The 26,980-nt window shown below is 43.9% G+C and overlaps 1 protein-coding gene across 3 annotated transcripts in view; it reads right to left on the minus strand.

Moving 5' to 3' along the window:
• Positions 1–26,980, minus strand: part of LOC110494325 (zinc finger protein 385A) — a 69,204-nt gene that overhangs the window by 5,324 nt on the left and 36,900 nt on the right. For all 3 annotated transcript variants that reach the window (XM_021569286.2, XM_021569285.2, XM_036950410.1), the window contains exons 2-5: positions 25,348–25,511; positions 12,239–12,349; positions 2,866–3,025; positions 1,952–2,281 (exon numbers count right to left, since the gene is read on the minus strand). In XM_021569286.2, the coding sequence (XP_021424961.2) occupies positions 1,952–2,281; positions 2,866–3,025; positions 12,239–12,349; positions 25,348–25,511 (765 nt within the window). The remainder of the gene's footprint in view (positions 1–1,951; positions 2,282–2,865; positions 3,026–12,238; positions 12,350–25,347; positions 25,512–26,980) is intronic.

Genomic DNA, 26,980 nt, shown 5'->3' on the forward strand with positions numbered 1-26,980 from the left:
GCTGCTAGCTAGCTAACACACCACTATCCTCACGGCTGTAGTGTTCCCACACATCCCAGCTAGCTTTAGTCTCTACTAGCTAGCTAACGCCTAACTAAAGGCCAGAGTTGACATGTTGTTTTTACAACAAGCGGCTCAACCCCCACTACTGACCCCAGCTGGGGCGAGGTTATGGATAGCCTCGATTCCCTCCCCTCACTGTCTGACTGACGACTAAGCGTTGAGGGAATATGAACTAGGGGATAACGAGGACGACATTGGGATTCATTTCATGGGTCTCCTCGACTTTGAGACGGAGATGAACAGGCCCCCCCCAAGATTCCGCCCCCAAGATGGGGGAGCTGATTAATTCCTTTTGGAGTATGGCCTCCCCAACGTTTGCAAGCGAGCCGTGGCCAGACTTAATATAGACGGGCAAGCTCCTTTGTGGGGCTTATATGATGGGAAAAGACTCCCATCCAGCATATCCCCCTCTAAGCAGCTCATTCCCACAGTCACAAATGGCCTCAGAGAGATAATGGGATAAGCCCCTTACCAGCAATATCCTGGCTAGGGGCTTCCCGAGCAATGACAATCTGGAAGAATCTGGGTTTTGCAACCTTCTCATGGTGGAGCCGTCACTGGCTGACCATCTCCACCCCACATGAGGCGCTGCTAGCAGTACGGGCACTTCCCTCCCTGGACTGAATGTTTTTCTGCCTCCATTTTCCATAGGAAGTACAAAGCCTCGGCCTTATCAATCACAGCACTTAACATGACCACTTTATTGTTGGTTTACCAGGCAAAGTTACTGGAGGATTGGGGACCCTGAATCAGGACGGTTGGGATGAGATACAGTACTATGCATGATTATGGATCTAAACCTACGGGCCTCACGTGATGCCATCCGAGGCTGTGGTCGCGCCAGGAGCCTAGTGGTGGTGGAAGAAAGGGCACTTGACTTGTCAAGCTTAACAGGCAAAGAAAAAGCTGACCTCCTGTATGCCCCTGTGACACGCAAGGAGTTGTTCACCCCCACAGTTGCCTCCATGCGGCAGAAGTGTGACATGCGAAAGAAAAGAAGGTGAAGCCAACTTCTGTCTGCCCTGCAAACCTGGGCCCCTGTGTATGTTTGATGTGACATTGATGGAATATTCTCCCAACCCTAAGAAAACTGGAAATAGGAATGTTCTTGAAACATTCCCATGAAACAGGTCTATAACATTAATATTGTATAATCTGATAACCTTTTAACTATGTTCTAGATACGTTCTGCTTGACTTTGTTCACCAAAACATGCTAAAAATGTTTTCAGAATGCTAGAATGGTCTAACTAACAGAGAACTGGACACTCAAACACTAAGGGAAAATTACATTTTTACATACGCTCTTATCCAGAGCGACTTACAGTAGTGAGTGCATACATTTCATACTGATCCCCCTTGGGAATCAAACCCACAACCCTGGCATTGCAAGCACCGTGCTCTACCAAGTGAACATTACGGGTAACATTATAAAAATGTTTTCTCTCCCTAGAATTGTTAGCTGGGCTCACACTTCTACAAATGTGGAATCTCCCCAGTGTGTTTACATAACATAGGGAAAGCCCAAATGACTACATGTGTAACTAGTTATTTGACTCTGTATACATAAAGTTGTATGAACTGTTCATCCTTAAACATAACAGCCATATTCTGGTAAGCTGGCAGTTTTATGAGGCAATTTCAGAGATCAGGGTGTTTAGAAGACACATACAATGTTGTGTTTGTAAATGCTCAAGTATCAATTTGTGTGGCTAAATTTGAGCTTGCTGAAAATATAGAATTTCCTACAGGAATACTGTCGGGATAATCTGTTTCACAATAGGAAACAGTTTTCCCTCCGAGATGGCAATATCTATCTAGGCCAGAACTCTCAATGACAACACTATTACACATTGCGTTATCAGTTCTCTTGATGGAATGAGCCTTACCTTTATTGTGCGCCTCTAGCTGAGAGAGGGAGTTGACGGCCACTTTGCACAGTGAGCAGTAGAGCATCTTCTTGGCTTTGTCCTCCTCAGACTCCCCTGAAGAGGGGCTGGGGGCTGGGGATGCTGTGTCATGGGGGCCCACCATGGGGGTGTCCACCTGGGGGGGACCAAGGGCCGGGGAGGGGGTGGAGGTGGTAGACATGGCCGTACTCAGAGGGGGCAGGAGTGGGCACACAGGGAACTGCATGGGGGTGTCCGGGGTGTCTGGCACAGACATGGGGCTGGGTGTCATGGGTGAGCTGTTTGAATGTGGGTGGGGCTGGGAATCACCTGTGAACAGAACAGATAGTAATAGTAAATGTTTTCAACCATATTATGTAGATCACACCAGATAATAATATGACGAGGACGATAATGGTGGTCCTGCTCCTGCAGCACCAGTATAGTAGTTTGTCTGACCCTACTGGGTCAAAACTCTGCCCCAGGGGGCCCCACATCTGTCTCCCCCATCTGGAGTGAGTCAGGGTAGGGGGAGACACATGGGTCATGTCAGGTTATTCAGGTTGGAGAGAGTGAAAAGAAGGTCAGTAGTACAGCACAGTACTTTTAATGTTACTGTAGGTTAACCACTGTGTGTAGCACAGGGTCATCTGGCCTGCTATTTGAAGGAATGATACCTGGGAACCTGATCCTTGTCATTTATGACAGAAGCGTCTCTTAGCATCCACCTGTAACACTCTATTCTGTTTCACGCCAGACTTCTGACTAAACAGCTGTGTGTGTGTTTCGGTTATGTCTCTGTGTAGGTCAACACACAGACAGACAGACAGACACATATACACACGCACACACAAACATACAAACGCACACACATGCACACATGTGCATGCGTGTGCGATATAGAGCACACGCACCCTGTTTGCTGGTGTCAGGGTCTGGGCTGGATGGTGAGGGGCCTGGTGGAGTGGGGGGAGCGGCCGGCTTGTCACCCTCCTTGGGGCGAGTCTTGGAGGTCTCGATGCCCTTTACCCTCCGAGCGTGCCGGTTCCCCTTATAGTGGGCCTCTGCCTGGCTCTGAGAATAGAACAAGGGGGAGGAGATGGCATGATATTTCACATCATAATCCACATACAGTAGGTACTAATGTTCATACACTTCATAGCAAATTCATATACTGTAGCTGAGAAGCTTGAACTTGCCTCTGATACTGAGGCCAAATACCTGAGCAAAATGCAAATCTGATATCTGTGTATATTGGGGAACAAATGATACCCAATCTGTAACAGGTGACATAATTCGCTCACCCCAATAGCAGCCTTAGCATGGCTATGGGACACCACTCACACCCTTGCTGTCATTTTCACACTGTGGTTGTGTCCTAAGCCCTATTTTACTGTTTAGTACAATATCTGTCATCCACAGGCTTATTTATTGAGACCCAGTGATGTCAGTGGAGTGAACTCTAGCCACAGTGTTGACTGGACATCTCTCAATAGATGGCTTTAGGCTGTCACATAAGCCCTGTGCTGTCCCTGCTCCGTACCTGCCTGTCCCTACTCTGTACCTTCCTGTCCCTGTGGCTGGCTGGCTGGCTGCCTGGCTAGAGCACTCTTCAGCAGTTCAGCAGATCAATTATGCCTTTATCTGCCATTCCTTTATCACTGATATCCCCAATGTCTGCTCTGCCTGTCGCTGTCATTAGAGCTGAAGTTTTTATAACTGTCCTCCCTCAAAACAAAATAGCACAGCACACAGCAGCTGAGCAGCACACACTCTCTGTAGTTTGTCGTCAATGTGAGAACTATTTCAATGTTCTATAAAACAAATGTACAATCAACATGTTAGATTAGAATGTTATGAAGGGGCAATCTACAGTTGCTCATTTTTTGAGTTATAAATTAAGCATATGTAACCATTGATTCTAGAATAATGTAACTTATAAATGCCTCAAGCTTAGTTCAACTGTCAAAACCCATCAGAACCCAAAATATACAGTGCCTTCGGAAAGTATTCAGACCCCTTGACTTTTTCCACATTACAGCCTTATTCTAAAATACAGTGCCTTGCGAAAGTATTCGGCCCCCTTGAACTTTGCGACCTTTTGCCACATTTCAGGCTTCAAACATAAAGATATAAAACTGTATTTTTTTGTGAAGAATCAACAACAAGTGGGACACAATCATGAAGTGGAACGACATTTATTGGATATTTCAAACTTTTTTAACAAATCAAAAACTGAAAAATTGGGCGTGCAAAATTATTCAGCCCCCTTAAGTTAATACTTTGTAGCGCCACCTTTTGCTGCGATTACAGCTGTAAGTCGCTTGGGGTATGTCTCTATCAGTTTTGCACATCGAGAGATTGAATTTTTTTCCCATTCCTCCTTGCAAAACAGCTCGAGCTCAGTGAGGTTGGATGGAGAGCATTTGTGAACAGCAGTTTTCAGTTCTTTCCACAGATTCTCGATTGGATTCAGGTCTGGACTTTGACTTGGCCATTCTAACACCTGGATATGTTTATTTTTGAACCATTCCATTGTAGATTTTGCTTTATGTTTTGGATCATTGTCTTGTTGGAAGACAAATCTCCGTCCCAGTCTCAAGTCTTTTGCAGACTCCATCAGGTTTTCTTCCAGAATGGTCCTGTATTTGGCTCCATCCATCTTCCCATCAATTTTAACCATCTTCCCTGTCCCTGCTGAAGAAAAGCAGGCCCAAACCATGATGCTGCCACCACCATGTTTGACAGTGGGGATGGTGTGTTCAGGCTGATGAGCTGTGTTGCTTTTACGCCAAACATAACGTTTTGCATTGTTGCCAAAAAGTTCAATTTTGGTTTCATCTGACCAGAGCACCTTCTTCCACATGTTTGGTGTGTCTCCCAGGTGGCTTGTGGCAAACTTTAAACGACACTTTTTATGGATATCTTTAAGAAATGTCTTTCTTCTTGCCACTCTTCCATAAAGGTCAGATTTGTGCAATATACGACTGATTGTTGTCCTATGGACAGAGTCTCCCACCTCAGCTGTAGATCTCTGCAGTTCATCCAGAGTGATCATGGGCCTCTTGGCTGCATCTCTGATCAGTCTTCTCCTTGTATGAGCTGAAAGTTTAGAGGGACGGCCAGGTCTTGGTAGATTTGCAGTGGTCTGATACTCCTTCCATTTCAATATTATCGCTTGCACAGTGCTCCTTGGGATGTTTAAAGCTTGGGAAATCTTTTTGTATCCAAATCCGGCTTTAAACTTCTTCACAACAGTATCTCGGACCTGCCTGGTGTGTTCCTTGTTCTTCATGATGCTCTCTGCGCTTTTAACGGACCTCTAAGACTATCACAGTGCAGGTGCATTTATACAGAGACTTGATTACACACAGGTGGATTGTATTTATCATCATTAGTCATTTAGGTCAACATTGGATCATTCAGAGATCCTCACTGAACTTCTGGAGAGAGTTTGCTGCACTGAAAGTAAAGGGGCTGAATAATTTTGCACGCCCAATTTTTCAGTTTTTGATTTGTTAAAAAAGTTTGAAATATCCAATAAATGTCGTTCCACTTCATGATTGTGTCCCACTTGTTGTTGATTCTTCACAAAAAAATACAGTTTTATATCTTTATGTTTGAAGCCTGAAATGTGGCAAAAGGTCGCAAAGTTCAAGGGGGCCGAATACTTTCGCAAGGCACTGTAAGTATGATTCTCAATCAGAGACAACTAATGACACCTGCCTCTGATTGAGAACCTTTACTAGGCCGAAACATAGAAATACCCAAATCATAGAAAAAACAAACATAGACTGCCCACCCCAACTCACGCCCTGACCATACTAAATAATGACAAAACAAAGAAAATAAAGGTCAGAACGTGACACTTACACTGAGATGCAGTGCCTTAGACCGCTGCACCACATGTGTCACGCCCTGGTCGTAGTATTTTGTGTTTTCTTTATTATTTTGGTCAGGCCAGGGTGTGACATGGGTTTATTTATGTGGTGTGTTTTGTCTTGGGGTTTTAGTAGGTATTGGGATTGTGGCTTAGTGGGGTTTTCTAGGTAAGTCTATGGCTGTCTGAATTGGTTCTCAATTAGAGGCAGGTGATTATCGTTGTCTCTGATTGGGAGCCATATTTAGGCAGCCATATTCTTTGAGTGTTTCGTGGGTGATTGTTCCTGTCTCTGTGTTTGTTGTCACCAGATAGGCTGTATAGGTTTTCACGGTACGTTTATTGTTTTTGTATTGTTCGTGGTTCATCTTTATTAAAGATGTATCGAATCAACCACGCTGCATTTTGGTCCGACTCTCCTTCGCCCGAAGAAAACCGTAACAACATGTCATTCAGGTTCAGGTAGCCTATACAGGACAGTTGTATATTTAAAAAAATTGGTAGCTGATTAGTATGCTGTTGCATCGGAAATAAATGTTACAATCTGTAATTACATTATCACCATGAAATGTTAGGCTTAACATGAGAAAATTAAGACCAATTATTCCTACCAATAAACATGTATCCATTAGCTAAAGCAAAGCCATACAGGCCCTGGCACTACAAAAAAACACATTGATTCGATAGGCATGCAGCCACGTAGACATGTCGCAATTTCAGCACCATGAACAACGATCGGTAGTCGATACTTTGTGAGTGGCTATCTGGCTGACACATTTGATTTTATTTCATTTTAGAGGGGGTGTAGACAGCTACAAGGCTATAAAGAGAGCTGGGTCTTGGAGGCACTGAGGGGGGGGGGGGGGGGTGAGGGTGTTATCAACAAGGCTAGAGAGCTGCTGGGACATGTCAGGGATGCCTCCCTAAGCCCCAGGCAGTATTTACTGATGACAGGGGTATACATAGAGCCCCAGTCCTGATTGGCGATGACAGAGATGCACATATAGCCCTTCATGTGTAAGCCAAGCCCTCGGAAGGTCTTATTTAGGCTCCAGCTCCCCAAAACCCACAGATTAGAGATGGAGGGTTGTAAAGACGGCACTCAGCAACAGCTATGTGCTCTAAAGAGACAGACAGAGAGAACTCTCTCTCCACTTTCTCCATCATTGCCGCTCTCTTTCAGATTATAATCCCCTTATCTCTCTTGCATTCTCTCTCTCTCCTTTGCTCTCTTTGATGGTCCTCTCTGAGGGAAAGCTTTGCTTCTGAAGCTCTGTTCCTGACCCAGTGTTTGGGTCTTGTGGGATCAATGAAGGTCAGCTATCAATTACAACAGAGTAGAGTTGACAACAGAGAGGGGAGACGGATAGGGAGACATGAAGAGGGGACAGAGCAGAGAAAGTCAAGAAAGAGACTAGAAGGAAGGAGGAAAGAGAAATATTTAGGGTCTTTGAAGTCATGGGAAGAACTGAATAGTTATAAAATAGTACATGATGTTTGGAATAGGCTGAGAAGGGTTATGAAAAGAGAGTATGAAAAGTAGGATTTAAGATGAATGAGGGAATAAGAAGCATGGGAAAGATTTAAAAGAGAAAATGAGAACGCGATAATTTCCCTGAAATCCTTTTCTCTCTGAGCAGGATGGGGCTTTGATGTTTTATCTATAAAGCAACAAAGGCAGAGGAACCAGAGAGAACTGGTCTAGCAGCCAGATCTACTATACAGCCTACAGGCAACATGATGGAGGACAGAGGGGGTGGGAGGGGAGAGAAGAGGGAGGATGAGGGACAGGGAGAAATGCAGAGGAGACAGAGACACAGGAAGTACGCCAGAGAGAAAGAGAGACGGAGAGACATGAAGATTTATGAAGAGGCAGAACAAGGAGAAAAAAGCAGCCACTGGGCAAAAACTGGTTGAATCAATGTTGTTTCCATGTCAATTCAACCAATAAATGAAATGTGTTGACATTGAATCAACATGGAAAATTGATTGGATTTGAAAAAGTAATCACCATAAGGGAATTTTGTATTTTTTTCTCCCAACTTTTAACCTAAATCCAAATTGATTTCACGTTAGTTGACAACTCAACCGAATGTAAATTAAAACTAGACGTTGAACTGATGCCTGTACCCAGTGGGTAGGGTCTATTTTAGGGACTGAGAGTGACAAGAATGAAAGGGAAACAGGGGATAACTAGTCAGTTGTACAACTGAATGCCTTCAACTGAAATGTGTCTTCTGCATTTAACCTAATCCTCGGTTCCTGGCCCAACACTATAACCACTAGGCTACCTGAGGAGGAGGGGGGGGAGAGAGAGAGAGAGAGAGAGAGAGAGAGGGAGAGAGAGAGAGAGAGAGGGAGAGAAAGAGGGAAAAGAGAGAGAAAAAGAGAAAAAGAGAGAGAAAAAGAGAGAGAAAAGGTGTCCAGCTTTGTGGTGCTGCAGTGGTGACGATGGCCAATGCAGCACAGTCAAGATGCGTGTGACGTCAGTCTTGCAGCAGAGAGAGCCGGGGCTGAAAGCTGACAGCCTAATCTGTCCTCTGTGGCTGGTGGCTGCTTTGAATGAATTGCAATTTCATAATTACCCGATGTGGCCGTACATTACATTACCGTTGGCAGACAGTGTGATACGCTTGCCTCCGCATTGCGCATATTAATCAATCCAGATATTTTGGTTTGTGTTCAGCTTCAGCCTTTAATTGACTCTAGTTTAGCAAATTCTTAAGTTTTATGGCCAGTATTGACTGACAGAAAATGCAGTCCAGGGTGTTTTTTCACTTTGTTTCCCAATTTTTGTCAACTCAGTGCAGTTCGCTTAATTTTTTGTCCAGTGTGAACGCTCCAAAAGAACTCAGACCCTTCAAAGAAGGGCCCCCGAAGTGAACCGAAATGAGACCATCTCAAGAGGTCTGAGTTCGGTTCGCTTGAATTCCGCAGTCTGGTTCCCTTTTTTAGGGTAATGTGAACACAAAGCTACCCAGGTTTGCTTGTCATTATTCCTGCACCACACACTAGACTACTGCAACACTGTTTCACCTGCCATAAACCCTCTCACATTGGTGCCACAATAGAGAGAAGATGCTGATGTGCTGGTTTGCTGAAAAAACGGGTGCTGTTTTTGGTTAGGCCTATTGATTAGCAATTGTCAAGGATGCACAGAAATTACAAAATGTGTGGAGTTTTTAGTTCAGATTGTTTGTTTGCAATATGTGATCTATAGGCTAAGATAACTTTATACGCTGTTTATTAGATTGTAGGGTTTGAATAGTGTGAGACAAATTTGGTGAGAATCACAACATATGGTACAAAATCAATTCTAGCTCTTTTGATTACAGCATTATTTAAGAGCAGTTAGAGCAGTGACACCTAACCAACCATAGAGGTCGACCATGTGAGAGGAGGTCCACGGGAGTGGGGTTAGAGCAGTGACACCTAACCAACCATAGAGGTCGACCATGTGAGAGGAGGTCCACGGGAGTGGGGTTAGAGCAGTGACACCTAACCAACCATAGAGGTCGACCATGTGAGAGGAGGTCCACGGGAGTGGGGTTAGAGCAGTGACACCTAACCAACCATAGAGGTCGACCATGTGAGAGGAGGTCCACGGGAGTGGGGTTAGAGCAGTGACACCTAACCAACCATAGAGGTCGACCATGTGAGAGGAGGTCCACGGGAGTGGGGTTAGAGCAGTGACACCTAACCAACCATAGAGGTCGACCATGTGAGAGGAGGTCCACGGGAGTGGGGTTAGAGCAGTGACACCTAACCAACCATAGAGGTCGACCATGTGAGAGGAGGTCCACGGGAGTGGGGTTAGAGCAGTGACACCTAACCAACCATAGAGGTCGACCATGTGAGAGGAGGTACACGGGAGTGGGGTTAGAGCAGGTAGATAGATATCATTGAGACCCCCCGCTTCCCCTCCCACACGATCAGGTCAAGAGCCCATCCCCACAGTGGTGCAGCTGTTATGGAGTCTGAGAAGCCCCTGTCTCTGCATCCACCACCCACAGCCTTTCCCGAAAACTATTTAGTGCTTTATTCGTTGGCATGCGTCAATATTTGTTGCCATGCTTGTGTGTACAAACTTGTGTTTGGCTTAGAAGTGACAGCAGCAGCCATAAACACTGGATTTCCCTGAGCAAGATACTTTTATGTTTAGGGGATATACCCATCTCTCATGCTATTGTGGACCAATGTACCCTGGGCTGTACTCTATATACCCATTGTGAAACACTACAAAAAACATGTAATATTGCACAACAATAATGTTGTATATACACAGTGAACATTATAAACCAAGGTCTCTATTCAATCCATATCACCGAAACTCACAGTAAACTCTGCATATGTCAGCTCAATCGGAAATTACCTTTAAATTCCTATTGCGAAATCTGTAACGTTTCAGCGATATGGATTGTATAGATCCCCAAATTGCGTAAGCCTCCCACAGTGAAATAGTTGTACTCAATGCAGTCCAAGGTTATTATAGTAAAATAAATCTGAAACAAAAACAAAATTAATATAGATAATTTCTTTTGACTGAAATAATTAATAAACTCATTTGAAAAACAAAAATATGGTATCTTTGACACCGAAACAAACTCAAATAAACAAAAAAACAAGAAAAAAAACGAATAGAAAAACAGAAAACTATAATAACCTTTATGCAGTTTATGGCAGGAAAACAGTTCTTACTACTTAATAATCATCTTAATGGTGATCAAACGTTCACATCTGTGTGGGGAAGGGGAAGGGAGAGGGGAAGGGGAAGGGGAAGGGGAAGGGAGAGGGAGAGGGGAAGGGGAAGGGGAAGGGGAAGGGGAAGGGGAAGGGAGAGGGGAAGGGGACGGGGAAGGGGACGGGGAAGGGGAAGGGGACGGGGAAGGGGAAGGGAGAGGGGAAGGGGACGGGGACGGGGAAGAGGAAGGGGACGGGGAAGGGGACGGGGAAGGGGAAGGGGAAGGGGACGGGGAAGGGGACGGGGAAGGGGAAGGGGAAGGGGAAGGGAGAGGGGAAGGGGAAGGGGAAGGGGAAGAGGAAGGGGACGGGGAAGGGGAAGGGGACGGGGAAGGGGAAGGGGAAGGGGAAGGGGACGGGGAAGGGGAAGGGGAAGGGGACGGGGACGGAGAAGGGGAAGGGGAAGGGGAAGGGGAAGGGGACGGGGAAGGGGAAGGGGACGGGGAAGGGGAAGGGGACGGGGAAGGGGAAGGGGTATATAAAGAGAAAATCAGGCGTTTGACTTAGCCTCAGATATGACCATATCTCCACATCTGTTTACCTTAAGTTTGTGTTGTAATACACACACAGAAGCAAGGTGAGAGGATCATATAGAAAGGAAGAGGAGGCGACATTTATACGTGGTTACAGTACAATACACATAAAGACATGCAATCAAACTGAGCAGTGGATAATGTGAGGACTTCACATTAAATTGTTTACAGAGCTGAGAGCTTCTGTCTTCATGACTGTACGTTTCAGAAGGCAGTCAGTGTCAAAAGCACCTATCATCTGTCAGACCCCCCTCTCTCTATTGGAATGTGTGCAGAACCATCCAAGATCCTAATCACTTTTCCATGCCGATGGAACAAACAGCTCAGAGTAATCCCACAAGGGCCACACACACACGGGCGCACACACACACACACACACACACACACACACACACACACACACCATGGTTGTATCATGCTAATTAGCCCAGCCCTGGAGCCAAAGAACTGTTGTGGATGTATATCTTATGATTTATTTGTTTTTCAACTGTGAAAGTATCAGTAAACACCGCTGGCAGATTTATGGGGACACTTAAACCCCCCCCCCCCCCCCCCTTCAATTGAACCACTTCATTCTTTAGTTATGCTCCCTCAGTCATCCTATTTTTGGGTTGGTGCCCTGTCCCAAGACTGATATGCTGGAATGTGCTTTGTGTAATTCACCCTCACTTACCCTTCACAAGCCCTCTATCATGACCCTCCCCATGATGCACTGTTCTATTGTTTTCTATCCGTTAGATCAGAAGCACTCGGCCGGCCGTTGTTCTAGTGTGTTTCCTCTCTAAGACATTCCCACAGTTACTCACTCACCCCATCCAACCTCAACATCTCAGGCCCCTGGTCTCTTGTTCCCTAGCCCCCCAGAACACAGTTGCATAATATTCACAACTCCTTTCTGGGAAGTGCCAGCAAAATGTAAGATAAGCAGGGCTGCCCAAAGGCTAAAAGTGGAGCCTAGAAATCACAGACACAGTTCTGACCTGACACCTGCTCCAGCAGTACAGTCAATCACTGACATTACGTCAGGCTATGATGTAGTCCATAGATGGATGTGTGGAATACTAAGATAGAAGGACTGGTAAATATGTGGATGGAGGGATGGATAGATGAATGGATAGTGCCTTTCTAGCTTACCTCTGAGTTGAAGCGGATCTGGCAGACGTTGCAGGAGATGATGGGTCGTTTGGTCTTCATCATGGGGGGGCCGAAGGTGTGGTTCATCACTGCCTTCTGTACCGGGTCCATCTGGAGGGAAAGGGGAGGGGGGGCAGAGGGGAGAGGGATTATATAGAAAATCGAATTACTCTGAGTAGGGGAGCAGATAAACATAATAGGTTACTGTGCAATGGTGGTGGGCTGGTAGCAGAGTTAGGCTATCTGATGAAACATTTTGAGTAAAGCCCCTATTGCAGGAAAATTGGTAGAGAGAGCGAGAGAGAGAGAGAGAGAGAGAGAGAGAGAGAGAGGGGTAAATGAATGAAAAGGAGAGCGAATTAGAGAAAGGGAGAGAGCCTTGATTGATAATGACAGGAGAGTGTGTTTTTGTTCAACAGCAGCTGCTGGACCTGTCTGTGACTTGGGTCTTGGGTGGGCCCCAATTACAGACAGCGGGCCCTGATTACAGACTCCCCATCCTACATAAAGTATCACTTTGTTTTTGGGCTTTCGTGTACCATTGGAGGCTCCTCAGAGGGGTTGGCGGGTGGTGGGACACAATGCAGATAGCCCGGTTAGCCAATGTGTGGGAGCACTGGTTGGTCGGGCCAATTGAAGGGAAAAGGTGAGAGGAGGGGAGCACATACAGTAGATGCGGGAAGTAATACAATTTTTCTTAAACGGAAGCAAACGAAAGAAAACAGAGATAAACATACCTGAATTCTTCTAATAGAAACTCTTGTTTGCAACTGTTGGACAAATAATTACACCCTAGATCAGCTAGATACAGGCAACCGTGTGCAAGGCGGCATTGAATGTATCACTGTCTGTTCATGTTTCACATTTTTCCTCGACCTCTGTGCACCTACATTGCAAACTGTAGGCTAGGATGTAGCAACCTCATGATGGGTATAGGGAACATTCAAGAATCATGTAGTAGCCTAAACCTATCGCTGTTACGTTGAACTGGGTGAATGGAAAAGGGATGACAGTCATCCAATATAATGTAATAGAATTAAGGCCATGTTCATGAAAAGTAAAAATAGTCCTCCCCCATCTTAAATATCACCAACCACCACTGTATCAAAATAAAAAAATATAGTGCATTCAGAAAGTATTCAATCCACTTGACTTTTTCCACATTTTGTTACGTAACAGCCTTATTCTAAAAGAGATTAAATGTTATTTTTCTCATCAATCTAAACACAATACCACATAATGACAAAGCAAAAACAGGCTTTTAGAAATGTTTGCACGTTTATTAAATATAAAAAACAGAAAAAGTAAAAAAGTAAGTATTTAGACCCTTTGCTATGAGACTAGAAATTGAGCTCAGGTGCATCCTGTTTCCATTGATCATCCTTGAGATGTTTCTACAACTTGATTGGAGTCCACCTGTGGTAAATTCAATTGATTGGACATGATTTGGAAAGGCACTCACCAGTCTGTTATAAGGTTCCACAGTTGACAGTGCATGTCAGATCAAAAACCAAGCCAAGAGGTCGAAGGAATTGTCCTTAGAGCTCCGAGACAGGATTGTTTCGAGGCACAGATCTGGGGAAGGGTACCAAAACATTTCTGCTGCATTGAAGGTCCCCAAGAACACAGTGGCCGCCATCATTCGTAAAGGTCAGGGAGGTTACCATGAACCCGATGGTCACTCTCACAGCACTCCAGAGTTCTTCTGTAGAGATGGGAGAACCTTCCAGAAGGACAACCATCTTTGCAGCCCTCCACCAATCAGGCCTTTATGGTAGAGTGACCAGACAGAAGCCACACCTCAGTAAAAGGCATATGAAAGCCTGCTTAGAGTTTGCCAAAACGCACCTAAAAACTCAATAAAATGCAAATGAATTACTTAAAAATCATACAATGTGATTTTCTGGATTTTTGTTTTAGATTCCGTCTCTCACAGTTGAAGTGTACCTATGATAGAAATTACAGACCTCTACATGCTTTGTAAGTAGGAAAACCTGCTAAATTGGCAGTGTATCAAATACTTGTTCTCCCCACTGTAGTACATGACCAAAAGAATGTGGACACTTGCTCGTCGAATCATGGGCACCTATATATATATACTGTGGCAAGAAAAATCATGTCAACCCTTTGGAATTACCTGGATTTCTGCATAAATTGGTCATCACATTTGATCTGATCTTCATCTAAGTCACAACAATTGACAAACATAGTGTGCTTAAATTAATAACACACACATTATTGAATTTTTTTTGTCTTTATTGAATACATAACTTAAACATTCACAGTGTAGGTTGGAAAAGGTATGTGAACGCCTAGGCTAATGACTCCAAAAGCTAATTCAGTAGTCAGCTAACCTGGAGTCCAATCAATGAGACGAGATTGGAGATGTTGGTTAGAGCTGCCTTTCCCTATAAAAAACACTCACAAAATATGACTTTGCTATTCACAAGAATCATTGCCTGATGTGAACCATGCCTCGAACAAAAGAGATCTCAGAAGATATACGTTTAAGAATTGTTGACTTGCATAAAGCTAGAACGGGTTACAAAAGTATCTCTAAAAGTCTTGATGTTCATCAGTCCAGTTGTCTATAAATGGAGAAAGTTCAGCACTGCTGCTACTCTCCCTAGGAGTGGCCATCCTGAAAAGATGACTGCAAGAGCACAGCACAAAATGCTCAATGAGTTTAAGAAGAATCCTAGAGTGTCAGCTAAAGACTTGCAGAATCTCTGGAACATGCTAGCATCTCTGTTGACGAGTCTACGATACTTAAAACACTAAACAAGAATGGTGTTCATGGAAGGACACCACGGAAGATGCCACTGGTGTCCAAAATAAACATTGCTGCACGTTTGAAGTTTGCAAAAATGCAACTGTATGTTCCACAGCACTACTGGCAAAATATTCTGTGAACAGATGAAACTACAGTTGAGTTGTTTGGAAGGAACACGCAACACTATCTGTGGAGAAAAGAAGGCACAGCACACCAACATCAAAACCTCATCCCAACTGTAAAGTATGGTGTAGGGAGCATCATGGTTTGAGGCTGCTTTGCTGCCTCAGGGCCTCGGCAGCTTGCTATCATCGACGGAAAATGAATTCCCAAGTTTATCAAGACATTTTGCAGGAGAAGGCTATCTGTACGCCAATTGAAGAACAACAGAAGTTGGGTGATGCAACAGGACAACGACCCAAAACACAGAAGTAAATCAACAACAGAATGGCTTCAACAGAAGAAAATATGCCTTCTGTTGCCATCTGTTGCCATCAAAATATGCCTCCTGATGTGAACCATGCCTCGAACAAAAGAGATCTCAGAAGATATACGTTTAAGAATTGTTGACTTGCATAAAGCTAGAACGGGTTACAAAAGTATCTCTAAAAGTCTTGATGTTCATCAGTCCAGTTGTCTATAAATGGAGAAAGTTCAGCACTGCTGCTACTCTCCCTAGGAGTGGCCATCCTGAAAAGATGACTGCAAGAGCACAGCACAAAATGCTCAATGAGTTTAAGAAGAATCCTAGAGTGTCAGCTAAAGACTTGCAGAATCTCTGGAACATGCTAGCATCTCTGTTGACGAGTCTACGATACTTAAAACACTAAACAAGAATGGTGTTCATGGAAGGACACCACGGAAGATGCCACTGGTGTCCAAAATAAACATTGCTGCACGTTTGAAGTTTGCAAAAATGCAACTGTATGTTCCACAGCACTACTGGCAAAATATTCTGTGAACAGATGAAACTACAGTTGAGTTGTTTGGAAGGAACACGCAACACTATCTGTGGAGAAAAGAAGGCACAGCACACCAACATCAAAACCTCATCCCAACTGTAAAGTATGGTGTAGGGAGCATCATGGTTTGAGGCTGCTTTGCTGCCTCAGGGCCTCGGCAGCTTGCTATCATCGACGGAAAATGAATTCCCAAGTTTATCAAGACATTTTGCAGGAGAAGGCTATCTGTACGCCAATTGAAGAACAACAGAAGTTGGGTGATGCAACAGGACAACGACCCAAAACACAGAAGTAAATCAACAACAGAATGGCTTCAACAGAAGAAAATATGCCTTCTGGAGTGGCCCAGTCAGAGTCCTGACCTCATCCCGATTGAGATGCTGTGGCATGACGAAAAGAGAGCAGTTCACACCAGACATCCCAAGAATACTGCTGAACTGAAACAGTATTGTAAAGAGGAATGGTCCAAAAATCCTCCTGACCGTTGAGCAGGTCTGATCCACAACTACAGAAAACGTTTGGTTGAGGTTAAGGACGGTCAACCAGTTATTAAATCCAGGGGTTCATATACTTTTCCCACCCTGCACTGTGAATGTTTACACGGTGTGTTCAATAAAGACATGAAAATGTCAATTTTTTTGTGTTTTATTAGTTTAAGCAGACTGTGTTTGTCTATTGTTGTGACCTAGATGAAGATCATATCAAATTGTACTACTAATTTATTCATAAATCCAGGTATTTCCAAAGGGTTCACATACTTTTCCCACACCCTAGATGGAAGACCCCAGCAAGACCCCCCCCCCCCAGCTAGGGTTCTGGCCACTCTGCTAGGTAACCACAACCCAGGCTGGGTGTTTCTACACTGCAGCCAAAAGCACGTTGGGGTTTTACTCAACTTCTAATCACTGACTGCTGCTGTGAAATTACGCTGCAAAATGAGAGTCTATTTTCACGTTCAACTTCCAAACACCAGGCAAAGGTGTAATTATACTCCCATATGTAAGTGGTTTAATAACAGTTCCTGGCTATATTTATACTCCTCATCTTTAACCTGGAATTTTCTTTGTTCCCTTAATCACAACGCACTTCAGTGCTCACTCTCCCTCTCCCTTTATCGCTCTCTCTCTTTCCCTTCTCTCTCTCCTGATGTGTTAAGGATATTGAACTCCAGAGCCCCCCACCTACCACTTCCCACCAACCCAACCACCCACCTGAAGTGCGCTAAGTGTCTCTGAGGGGCCAAAGACCCCTCAGAGACACCAATTCTCCTTAGCCGGCCCACAAGAATGGAATGGTCTACCGTGTCAAAAGCTTTGGCAAAGTCAATAAAAATAGAAGCACATCATTGCTTAGAATCAACGGCAATGGTGACATCAGTTAGGACCTTTAAGGTTGCAGTGACACATCCATAACCTGAGCAGAAAGCAGATTGCGAACCAGAGAGAATACTATAGACATCAACAAATCCACTTCAGTTTTTCCAACACTTCTGATAAACAGGGCAAAACATAAATTGGCCTATAACAGTTAGGATCAGCTTGATTTCCCCCTATAAATAAAGGATGCACCGTGGCTGCATTCCAAGCAATGGGAACCTCCCCAGAGAGGAGATACAGGTTAAGAAGGTCAGAGATAGACTTGGCGATGATAGGGGCTGCAACCTAAAGAAGATAGTACCTAAACCATCTGACCCAGATGTTTTTTGGGGGGTCAAGTTTAATGAGCTCCTTTAGCACCTCATTCAGTAGTGGGGCAGGGGGAAGAGAGGGACTTTGTAGTGGGGCAGGGGGAAGAGAGGGAGGAGCATCGGGGCTACTCGCATTAGAAGGGGTGGGAGATGAGGAAATTTTGGACAGGCAATAAGGTAAGGCTGAGTCAAATAGGAATCCTGACTTCATGAAGTGGTGATTAAACAGCACAGCCATGTGCTCCTTGTCAGTACCAACCACATCATCATTAACATCATTAACATTAACATCATCATCATTAACATCATCAACATTAATGGACTTGGGCAGCTGTGAGGAGGAGGGTTTATTCTCTAGGTCTTTAACCATTTTCCAGAACTTCTTGGGGTTAGACCCACAGAGAGAGAACTGCTCCTTAAAGTAACTAACTTTGGCCTTCCGGGTAGCTTGAGTGCACTTATTTCTCATTTGCCTGAACGAGAGCCAGTCAGTCTGAGTATGCGTGTGCTGAGCCATTCGCCAAATGGAATTCTTGAGGTGGAGTAACTCTGTCAGATCACAATATCAAAAAATAAGGTCCAAGCGTCTTTGACAGATGGGATCAAGCTGATTCTTTGCCAATTTACAGAGGCCAGGTCATGAAGGAAGGCTTGCTAATTAAAGTTTTTTAGCAAGCGTCTATGACAAATCAGGACAGGTCATTTCACTGAGCAGCCATTACAAACACAGGCTGTAAAACAGTGATCACTAAGGTCAGAAAATTACAGAAAACACCAGACTGATACCTATCAGGACTTTTGTGAGGATAACATCAAGGATAGTAGCCTTTTCTGGGTGTTCAGAGTCATACCTTGTGGGATTGGTAATAATCTGAGAAAGAATTAGGGAGTCCCATTGCTTTAGGACTTGGTCAGGTGGTTTAAGCATGTCCCAGTTTAGGTGACCTATCAGGACAAATTCAGACTTAGTGTAAGGGGCCCGGAGAGAGCTTAGGGCAGGTAAGGCCGGTGCTGATGGTGGACAATTACACCCAGCAACAGTCAATAAAGAGTTATTTGAAAGTTTAATGCTTAAAACCAGCAAATCAAATTGTTTGGGGACAGATTTTGTGGAGACATTCAAGCACTGAAGGGGTTCCTTGGTAAAGATTGCCACTCCACCACCTTTGGAAGATATGTCTTGCCAAAAAAGGTTATTACCAGAAAGGTTAATATCAGTGTTCAAAACACTATTTTTTTAACCACGTTTCAGTAATGACCAGCACATCTGGATTGGAGCTGTGAACCCACACCTTCAATAGATACATTTTATGTTATAAGCTTCTAGTGCTAACGTGCAGAAAACCAAGGCTTTTACGAGAGCAGAAATCAGTGAAACAGATATCAGAGCACAAATCAGAATTGGGGCTAGCAACAGTAGATGGGCTAGGGTGTATATGCACATTTCCAGATATCATCAGCAGTAATATAATCAGGGCACGGCAGAGGACAGGGAGAACTCTGCAGTGTTGATTTTTTTATGACATTTGAATGTGCATCAGATGGCAACAAGATCATATTGTAGAGCAATTTCATCAGGTAACATGAATACAAAGCCGGAGAGAGGTAGTTAGAATAGGACGGGAGGCCAAGAGTCCGTGTAACCAATAGAGAGTCAGAGTCCCGTGTTTGGGAACAAACATATTCTGTCCCATGGTTGGGTAAACAAGCAAGTTCATAGTCAACAAAGCACGCAGGTGTCATGACGCAAATAACATAAAGCATAAGAAAAAAACTTGACGACTTGGGGCTAATCGTTGTAAGTTCAAAGAGTCACTCGCCCCAACAAGATAACTTGAGAGAGTAGCTCTCTATGAGTCCAGTAGGCTATAAAAGTATGAGATAAAATAACGAAATAAATAAATAGTAGGCCTATAGTAGTTAATTAAAGTGTTTCTGAGTAACCTCGCATAATAAGCTTCACAAGTTAATTTGCCTTCCTAAAATTCTGATCAGTCCAAAGTCTGCGGTGTGTGTGTAAGCGCGTGTGTGCTGGAGGCGAGTGAAAGCTCTGGAGAGAAGGGGGAGTGTGGCGGGGGTACCTATACCAGACAAGGGGAGACAGACCAGGGCAGACGGTGAACAGATCGCCAGGTGGAATCCAAGCAGCAGCACAGCAGTCAACAGGAATAGGTGTCACACCCACTTGTTAGAAACTTTTTTCTTTTTTCCGGGAGGCAGATTCCTTTTAGAAAATCCCAGCTAGCTAGCTAACGTATCTAGCAAGTCTCTGTCCATTATTTTTTTTTCACGGGCAAAAGGAGGTTTTCAGCTAGCTATATCTCTTCAGTTTTGGCGAATGGTCCTTTATGATGCCCATACAAAGTTGACCTGTGGCTGTTGTATTTTGGAGATTGCGACGTCAAGGCATTCCTTCTGGAGTATTTCTTCTGATGTGATCAAAGCAACTATATTGTTTCTTATTAAGGTCATTTACAATTGAAGTGTCCTGGCTGCATATCAGTTCAAAATAGAGATGAATCCAGAGGGCACTTTACAGTAATGACCACTGCACAGAGGGAGGGGGGTTCAAAGGCCTCTGCATTTGGGTGGGGGAGGCTGTGAAACTCTCCTACCATTGTTGGGCTCAAGGGCTTTGACACCTCTCACTTCACACCTCAGTACTAATTGAAGTTGCAGCCAGATAAGTTCTGACCTAGGAAGCTGGGTAGCCTTAACTTAGAATTCAGTCCTTATAGTAAAAATATATTATTGTAATTTATTTTTCTTCTTGGCTTTAAAAGTAGCATCAGACTAAACATTACTCACTCAGTTTCAGGTTGAATAGTGTTTTCAGGTCGTTGGTTTGGTAGTAGGTATTGCTCCAGGTAATTTTGTCTAAAATCAGGTTGTAGGTTTGAAGTTTTGATTTGGAGTGAAGGTTATGTTGGCTACAGTTCCCCTTTTTTGACTATGTTATTGGTGTCCGAGCTGAGCAACCCCTATCCGAATACTTTCCGAATGCACTGTATATACAAGGAGTACCAGTACTGACTCAGTGTGCAGGGGTACGAGGTAGTTGAATTAGATTTTTTATTGCTGAGGCAACTGGGGAAAGATTAAGCTTCTTCCTTCTCAGCTACCCATACTTGATTCATTTCCGAATAGGCTTGTCCAACGACCCAAGGTGGAGTTTAAGCACAGACCGTCACAATATCAGGTCCTCATCAGAATGTCACTAGGAAACTTTAGTGGTTCTCTCAATCTCATACATTACTTATCAATGTCTGTGAAGTTTCTATCAAATTCTTGTGTCTGCTCTGTCTGGTGTACTTTCAGCCTCTGTTTTAGCACCCTCTAGAGGTTATCAGGGTAAGTATGTTCTGTCATACTCAGTCTGACTAGCTAGGTTTCCATCCAATTGACAACACATTTTTATGCAAATATTGTAAAATCCCAATAAAAACAGTATGCACATGTTCCCACCACAGATGTGTTTCCATAAAATTGACTGGATGCGGATAAAGGCTGTACGTGATGACGTAGTGCAAATAAAATACATTTTGCGGTTTAATCCCCATGTACCGAATTAACAATACAAGTTAAATGGGTTTCCATTGCATTTTCAACTCTACTGATGGGTTTGTCACAAAAAAAATTGCTTTAATAGCGAATGTGTCCACTCTGGTATTGGCACATGAGCCTCTAGCCAACAGCTCGTAGTCAGACTGCAGTGTGGGTATAGCCTACATGATGAGATTATTAGGAAAAACTCTAATAAAAAGAGAAAGATTATTTTAATTTGTCAAACGACAGCCAAGCATTAGATTTATTAGGATCCCCATTAGCCGATGCCAATGGCGATAGCTAGTCTTACTGGGGTCCGACATGTAACGAAAAAGACATTACAGACAAAATACTTAAAAATATACATGCATTTAAAACCATTAACGTGTGTGTGCATGTGTGTGTGTGTGTGTGTGTGTGTGCATCTATCAGTTACACATGCATGTCAGTACATACACAGAACAAGTAGGTCACATGGGGGAGAGGCATTGTGCCGTGAGGTGTTGCTTTAATTGTTTTTTGAAACCAGGTTTGCTGTTCACTTGCTTTTTGCCATATAAGATGGAAGGGAGCTCCATGCACTCATGGCTCTGTATAATACTGTACTGTACATTTCCTTGAATTTGTTCTGGACCTGGGGACTGTGAAAAGACCCCTGGTGGCATGTCTGGTGGGGTAGGTGTGTGTGTCAGTGTTGTGTGTACATTGACTATGCAAACAACTTGGAATTTCCAACACATTAATGTTTCGTATAAAGATAAGATTGACGCAGTCAGTCTTTCCTCAACCCTTAACCAAGAGAGACTGGCATGCATAGAATTCAAATTAGCCCTCTGATTACAATGAAGAACAAGACGCGCCGCTTTGTTCTCAACCAGCTGCAGCTTAACTAGGTCTTTCTTTGCAGCACTTGACCATATGACTGGACAATAATCAAGATAAGACAAAACTAGAGATTGGTGGAGTGGTGTCAAAAAAGCAGAGCATCTCTTTATTACTTACAGACCTCTACCCATCTTTACAACCATTCACTCTATGGGGGGGTTGCACCAACATGGATTAACTCTTAAACTGGGTTAAATCAAGGTTTATCTATTCATCTTGTTGCACCAAATTTTAAACCTAGTTTTAAATTAATCCTTAAATGAAATCCTTCCTCTAATCTAAGTTTAGTTTTCACTTTAAACCTAGATTAATTTTAAGCCTGTTGTTCAATTAATAAAAAAAAATATAAACTTAGATTGGAGATTAATTCTAAACTGCCACTTGAGGTGGTTTAACTGATCAAATGGCAGCATATCTACTGTGGAGAGACCAAAACGAGGTCCTCTGAGAATAATTAGATACAGGTTGAATCCTGTTGAGTTTTATGATAATTAACTCATTATTAGTAGGCTATTTACGTGCCCATTTTGTACAGCAATTGAATTGGGGCTTATGATGTGTCCAGCCTTGGTACGAATGACAATGTTATGCAACATGCTGTAATGGGCTGATAACGTTAACATTGTGGTGAAGTAGCATTAACGTTAGTTTTAACGCGCATTAAAGGCATTGATATTTACCAGTTATTTATGCTTACTAAATATTGGTGGGTCAAGTTGTCTGTCGTCATCATGGGGGTTATGGAGAGGGGAAAATTGCTGGGGAATCATCTCGCATATCTTCTGGGAGATAGGATCAATTCCTTTGGACAGAGGCTCCCCCCGGCTCCGGTCTGAAATAGCCCCCGCCTCTCCTCTGCCACATCCTTTTTGGCTTTTGCTTACTGTAATAAAAAATCCAGCACGCTTTCATCCAATTTGGGTCCCTCTTCTATTTAATCCAAGTAGATCTATTGCATTTGTCGCATAAAATGGCCCAGGTCTTTCCCTCTTTCTGACAGTCGTGTTGTCTGTCTTTTTATCCTACAGTACATTACTAAATTCCTCCATCAGCTCCAACAATAGTTTATTTTCATAAATTAAGAATTTTGAACTTCTTTGACATGCTATGATGAGGTGGCTAGCGGACAAATAATACATGTCTAAATAACTTTAAGTAATGACAATAATAAATAATAGTGTATGTTAGCTAGCTCGGTTTATAAACTAGCTAGCTACAGTAGCTAATGTTAGCTAACCAATTCGTTTTCTGTCTAGTACTGGCAAATTACAGATTTTATTTCAAATCCGCCAACCCATGAGCACCTTTCAAGATGAAGTTTCAGTAGTTCTAACATTACATTGTTTATTATATCAAGGAACAGCAACTTTGTGGCCTCATTTGTCAAGTAGGCTAGCTACTTCGTTTCAACTCACGAAATACATCATATCTTGGTGTAACATGTCACTAATCATAGTTTAAAACCGTTAATCATAGATTTACTGATCTAGATTTAAAATGAAGTGGAGCAACACATCTCTGATTAATTTAAACCATGTTGGTGAAACCCACCTTCTATGTTTTGAACATGAGAGTTTACAATCTACGGTAACACCAAGTAATCATCATGTCAACAGAACAATAAGACCCTTGATTTTTATTGGAAAGGAGCATCGAGCTCATCACCTTGCACTTTCACCAGCCTGTGAAGTTCCTTCCCGAATCGTAGTGGGAGGGACCACACAACATGTCATCGCTTGACTCCAACTTTACTTCCATATGATGGTTATTATATCAACATTTGGACATAATAGCGTTTCCACTGCCATTTCTGGCGTAATTAATTTTACAGACACAAAAAGATCCCACCTTGTCTCGCGTATTTGGTTTTGTCGACATTTGGAAGGTTACTGACAAATTTGCTGTTTCCATTACATTTTTATCGGACAAACTTTACGCGCATAAAATGATTGGATGGAAACCTAGTTTATGGGAGGGTCTGCTGCATGTGTATGTGTCTGTGCGTGAAAGCGTGTGTGTGTGCCCATCTGTGTGTGTGCCGTTCTCACGCGTGCGTGTGCACAACTGTTTGTCGCTGACCTTCACTTGAAACCCAATCTGGAAATGAACTGAATGGGGCCTTGTCTAAAAACGCTGACTATGTGGAACACTGGCAGTGCCACTTATAAAATTGATTAGCCATAACTTATTGTATTGCAGTAAAACGCTTGCCTGGGCATTTTGTGTATATTCAGAGCCTCATGCTGCCACAGGGAGTTGTAATCACTTGTCTGCTGATTATTGAGGGTCATCCTATAAAACCACACCACTTCATTAGAATACATCCCCTGTCTTCATTCATGAGAAGACACCTCTAAATGACAGGCACATTCATCCCACTGTCCTCTATCCAGGAATATTATGTGAAACCAAAGCCAATTACGATTAATAGTCTGTCAGACAGAGTGCTACAGGTACAAGACTGCACCATAACATTCTGTCAGACAGCCTGCATTAAGACTGCACTAGTGGTATATTTCAAGTTATAGGCTAGTCATTTACCATATCTCTCTGCTGCATTCTGTCCTGTGTTGTTGTGAACATGACCATGTTGTTTTGAATATGACTGTTTTTGTGTATATGCTTTTCAATGGAAACACACACATTGAAACAACCATGCAGCTGGATGTTCTGTGGAATGCTAATCTGTTTGATGTGTTGAGACATTAGGGTTGATGTGTGAAATCTTCCCCTTGGTCTGACTAGTCAGTGCCACTCCATTAGATAGATAGCATTGACTATTCACAATGTACTGCATAAGGCAGAATATGAAGTTGGCAACACACACGGACAGTGTATAGATGTGTTTTTACAGTAAACAGTAGGCTATATTTCCCCCGCTAAAACAGAGTGTATGACCTCTGAATATACAGTCAGGGGGGAAACTCATTGTGTATGCTTTATTTGCATGCTCTTGGGAACCCGGCCAAGTGGAGAGGTGACCCTGTGTATGTGTGCCTGCCTGCTGTTGTCCACTCAACCACAGTGCTGAAGTTGTAAAAGAGGGGGATGGGGAGTCTACATGTGTGTGTATGCTGTGTTAGTCTGTGTCTATGATGTGTTAGTATGAGGTGTGTGTGTGTGTGTGTGTGTGTGTGTGTGTGTGTGTGTGTGTGTGTGTGTGTGTGTGTGTGTGTGTGTGTGTGTGTGTGTGTGTGTGTGTGTGCCTGCGTGTGTGGTGCGTGCCTGCAGGTGTGTGTGGAGTCCGTTTACTCACTGTTGAGTAACTGTTGGTGTTGAAGTTGTGGAACAGGCCCATGCTGTGTTGTGGTAGAGCTGTGTCCATGGGGAACTGCAGGTACTGCTTCATGTCCAGCGGGGGCGGGATCACAGTGGGGGTCCTGAGGAAGGCAGGGACCGCCCCCGGACGGTTCATGCTGCCTGGAGAGAGACAGACAGAGGGAGAGAGATGGTTTATTCAGAATATATCTAAACAGTCAGTGGTATTTTTCTACTGTTTGTCAATGTAACAGAATGTACTCCTTCACTTCACGAGACAAAGTGATGTCCATAAATGTTCAGCAGTGTGGTACTGGGGTGACAATCTGTAGTGTAAAAGGCACACACACACACACACACACACACACACACACACACACACACACACACACACACACACACGCACGCACACACACACACACACACACACACACACACACACACACACACACACACACACACACACACACACACACACACACACACACACACACACACACACACACACACACACAGACACACACAGACACAGACACAGACACACACAGACACAGACACGCACACACACACACACACACACACACACAAAGACAGACACCTATAGAAGGACTCACTCAGTACTCTGCTCAATCCCCCCTCTCCTCAATCACTAACTAACAGTATCTCAGAGACTAGATTGAGAGTGAAAGAGGGAGAATGAGAAAGAAAGAGAGAGAGAGAGATGGGGGGGTAAAGACTAGCTCTACACTTGACATCCACCTCTCCTCTAATCAGCCATTCCCTCTGAGCCCAGCTCCTTTGAGAGACAGAATAAACACAGACATCCACTCTGCATCATCCCTTTCCTCTCCCCTTCTCTTCTCCTGTGCTCTCTCTCCCTCAAACCTTCTCTCTCTCCATCCCTCCCTCCCCCTGCGTTCTCTCTGGCGGTTAAGCAGTGGTGAAAGCTTGCACTTGAGTCTACTGTGACGGGGGAGGCTAAGCTCACAGCTGGAGCGCTGCAGATATCAACCTAGCTCCCTGTATTCCTCTCTCACTCTCTCTCTCTCTCTCCCTCCCTCCCTCGCTGTGTGCACCGCTTCCTCTCCCCATTTCAAACTCTCTTTTTTCTGCCTCTGTGCTCTGTAACCCTCTACCCTCCCTTACTCCATGACTCTCCTGCTGGCATTCCTATTCCCTCCCTCCCTCCCTCCCTCCCTCCCTCCCTCCCTCCCTCCCTCCCTCCCTCCCTCCCTCCCTCCCTCCCTCCCTCCCTCCCTCCCTCTTCATTCCTCTCCTCCTCTCCTCCTCTCCACCATTATCCCTCTTTTTAGTGTACAATCAGAATTTGTTTAGTTTTTTTAGGATCATCTTTCATTGTTGCCTTTTGTGACTGTAGCTACTAAAAATTTGCTACATTTGGAAAACTGGTTACAAATCCGAAACGCTGTGAGCAGGAGCTATTTTAGTTGTGAGAGAGGAAGATCTTTTGAATAGGAGAGACTTGAAGAGGATCTTCAATGAGCCGTCAGTATTAGAGTTTCTCTAGCGCTCTCTCTCTCTCTCTCTCCCTCTCTCTCTCTCTCCCCCTCTCTCTCCCCCCCTCTCTCTCTCTTTTTCTCTCTCTTTTTCTCTCTCTCTCTCTCTCTCTC

The sequence above is a fragment of the Oncorhynchus mykiss genome, chromosome 17 (genome assembly GCF_013265735.2).
Source record: "Oncorhynchus mykiss isolate Arlee chromosome 17, USDA_OmykA_1.1, whole genome shotgun sequence".
In the NCBI taxonomy this organism is placed as follows: domain Eukaryota; kingdom Metazoa; phylum Chordata; class Actinopteri; order Salmoniformes; family Salmonidae; genus Oncorhynchus; species Oncorhynchus mykiss.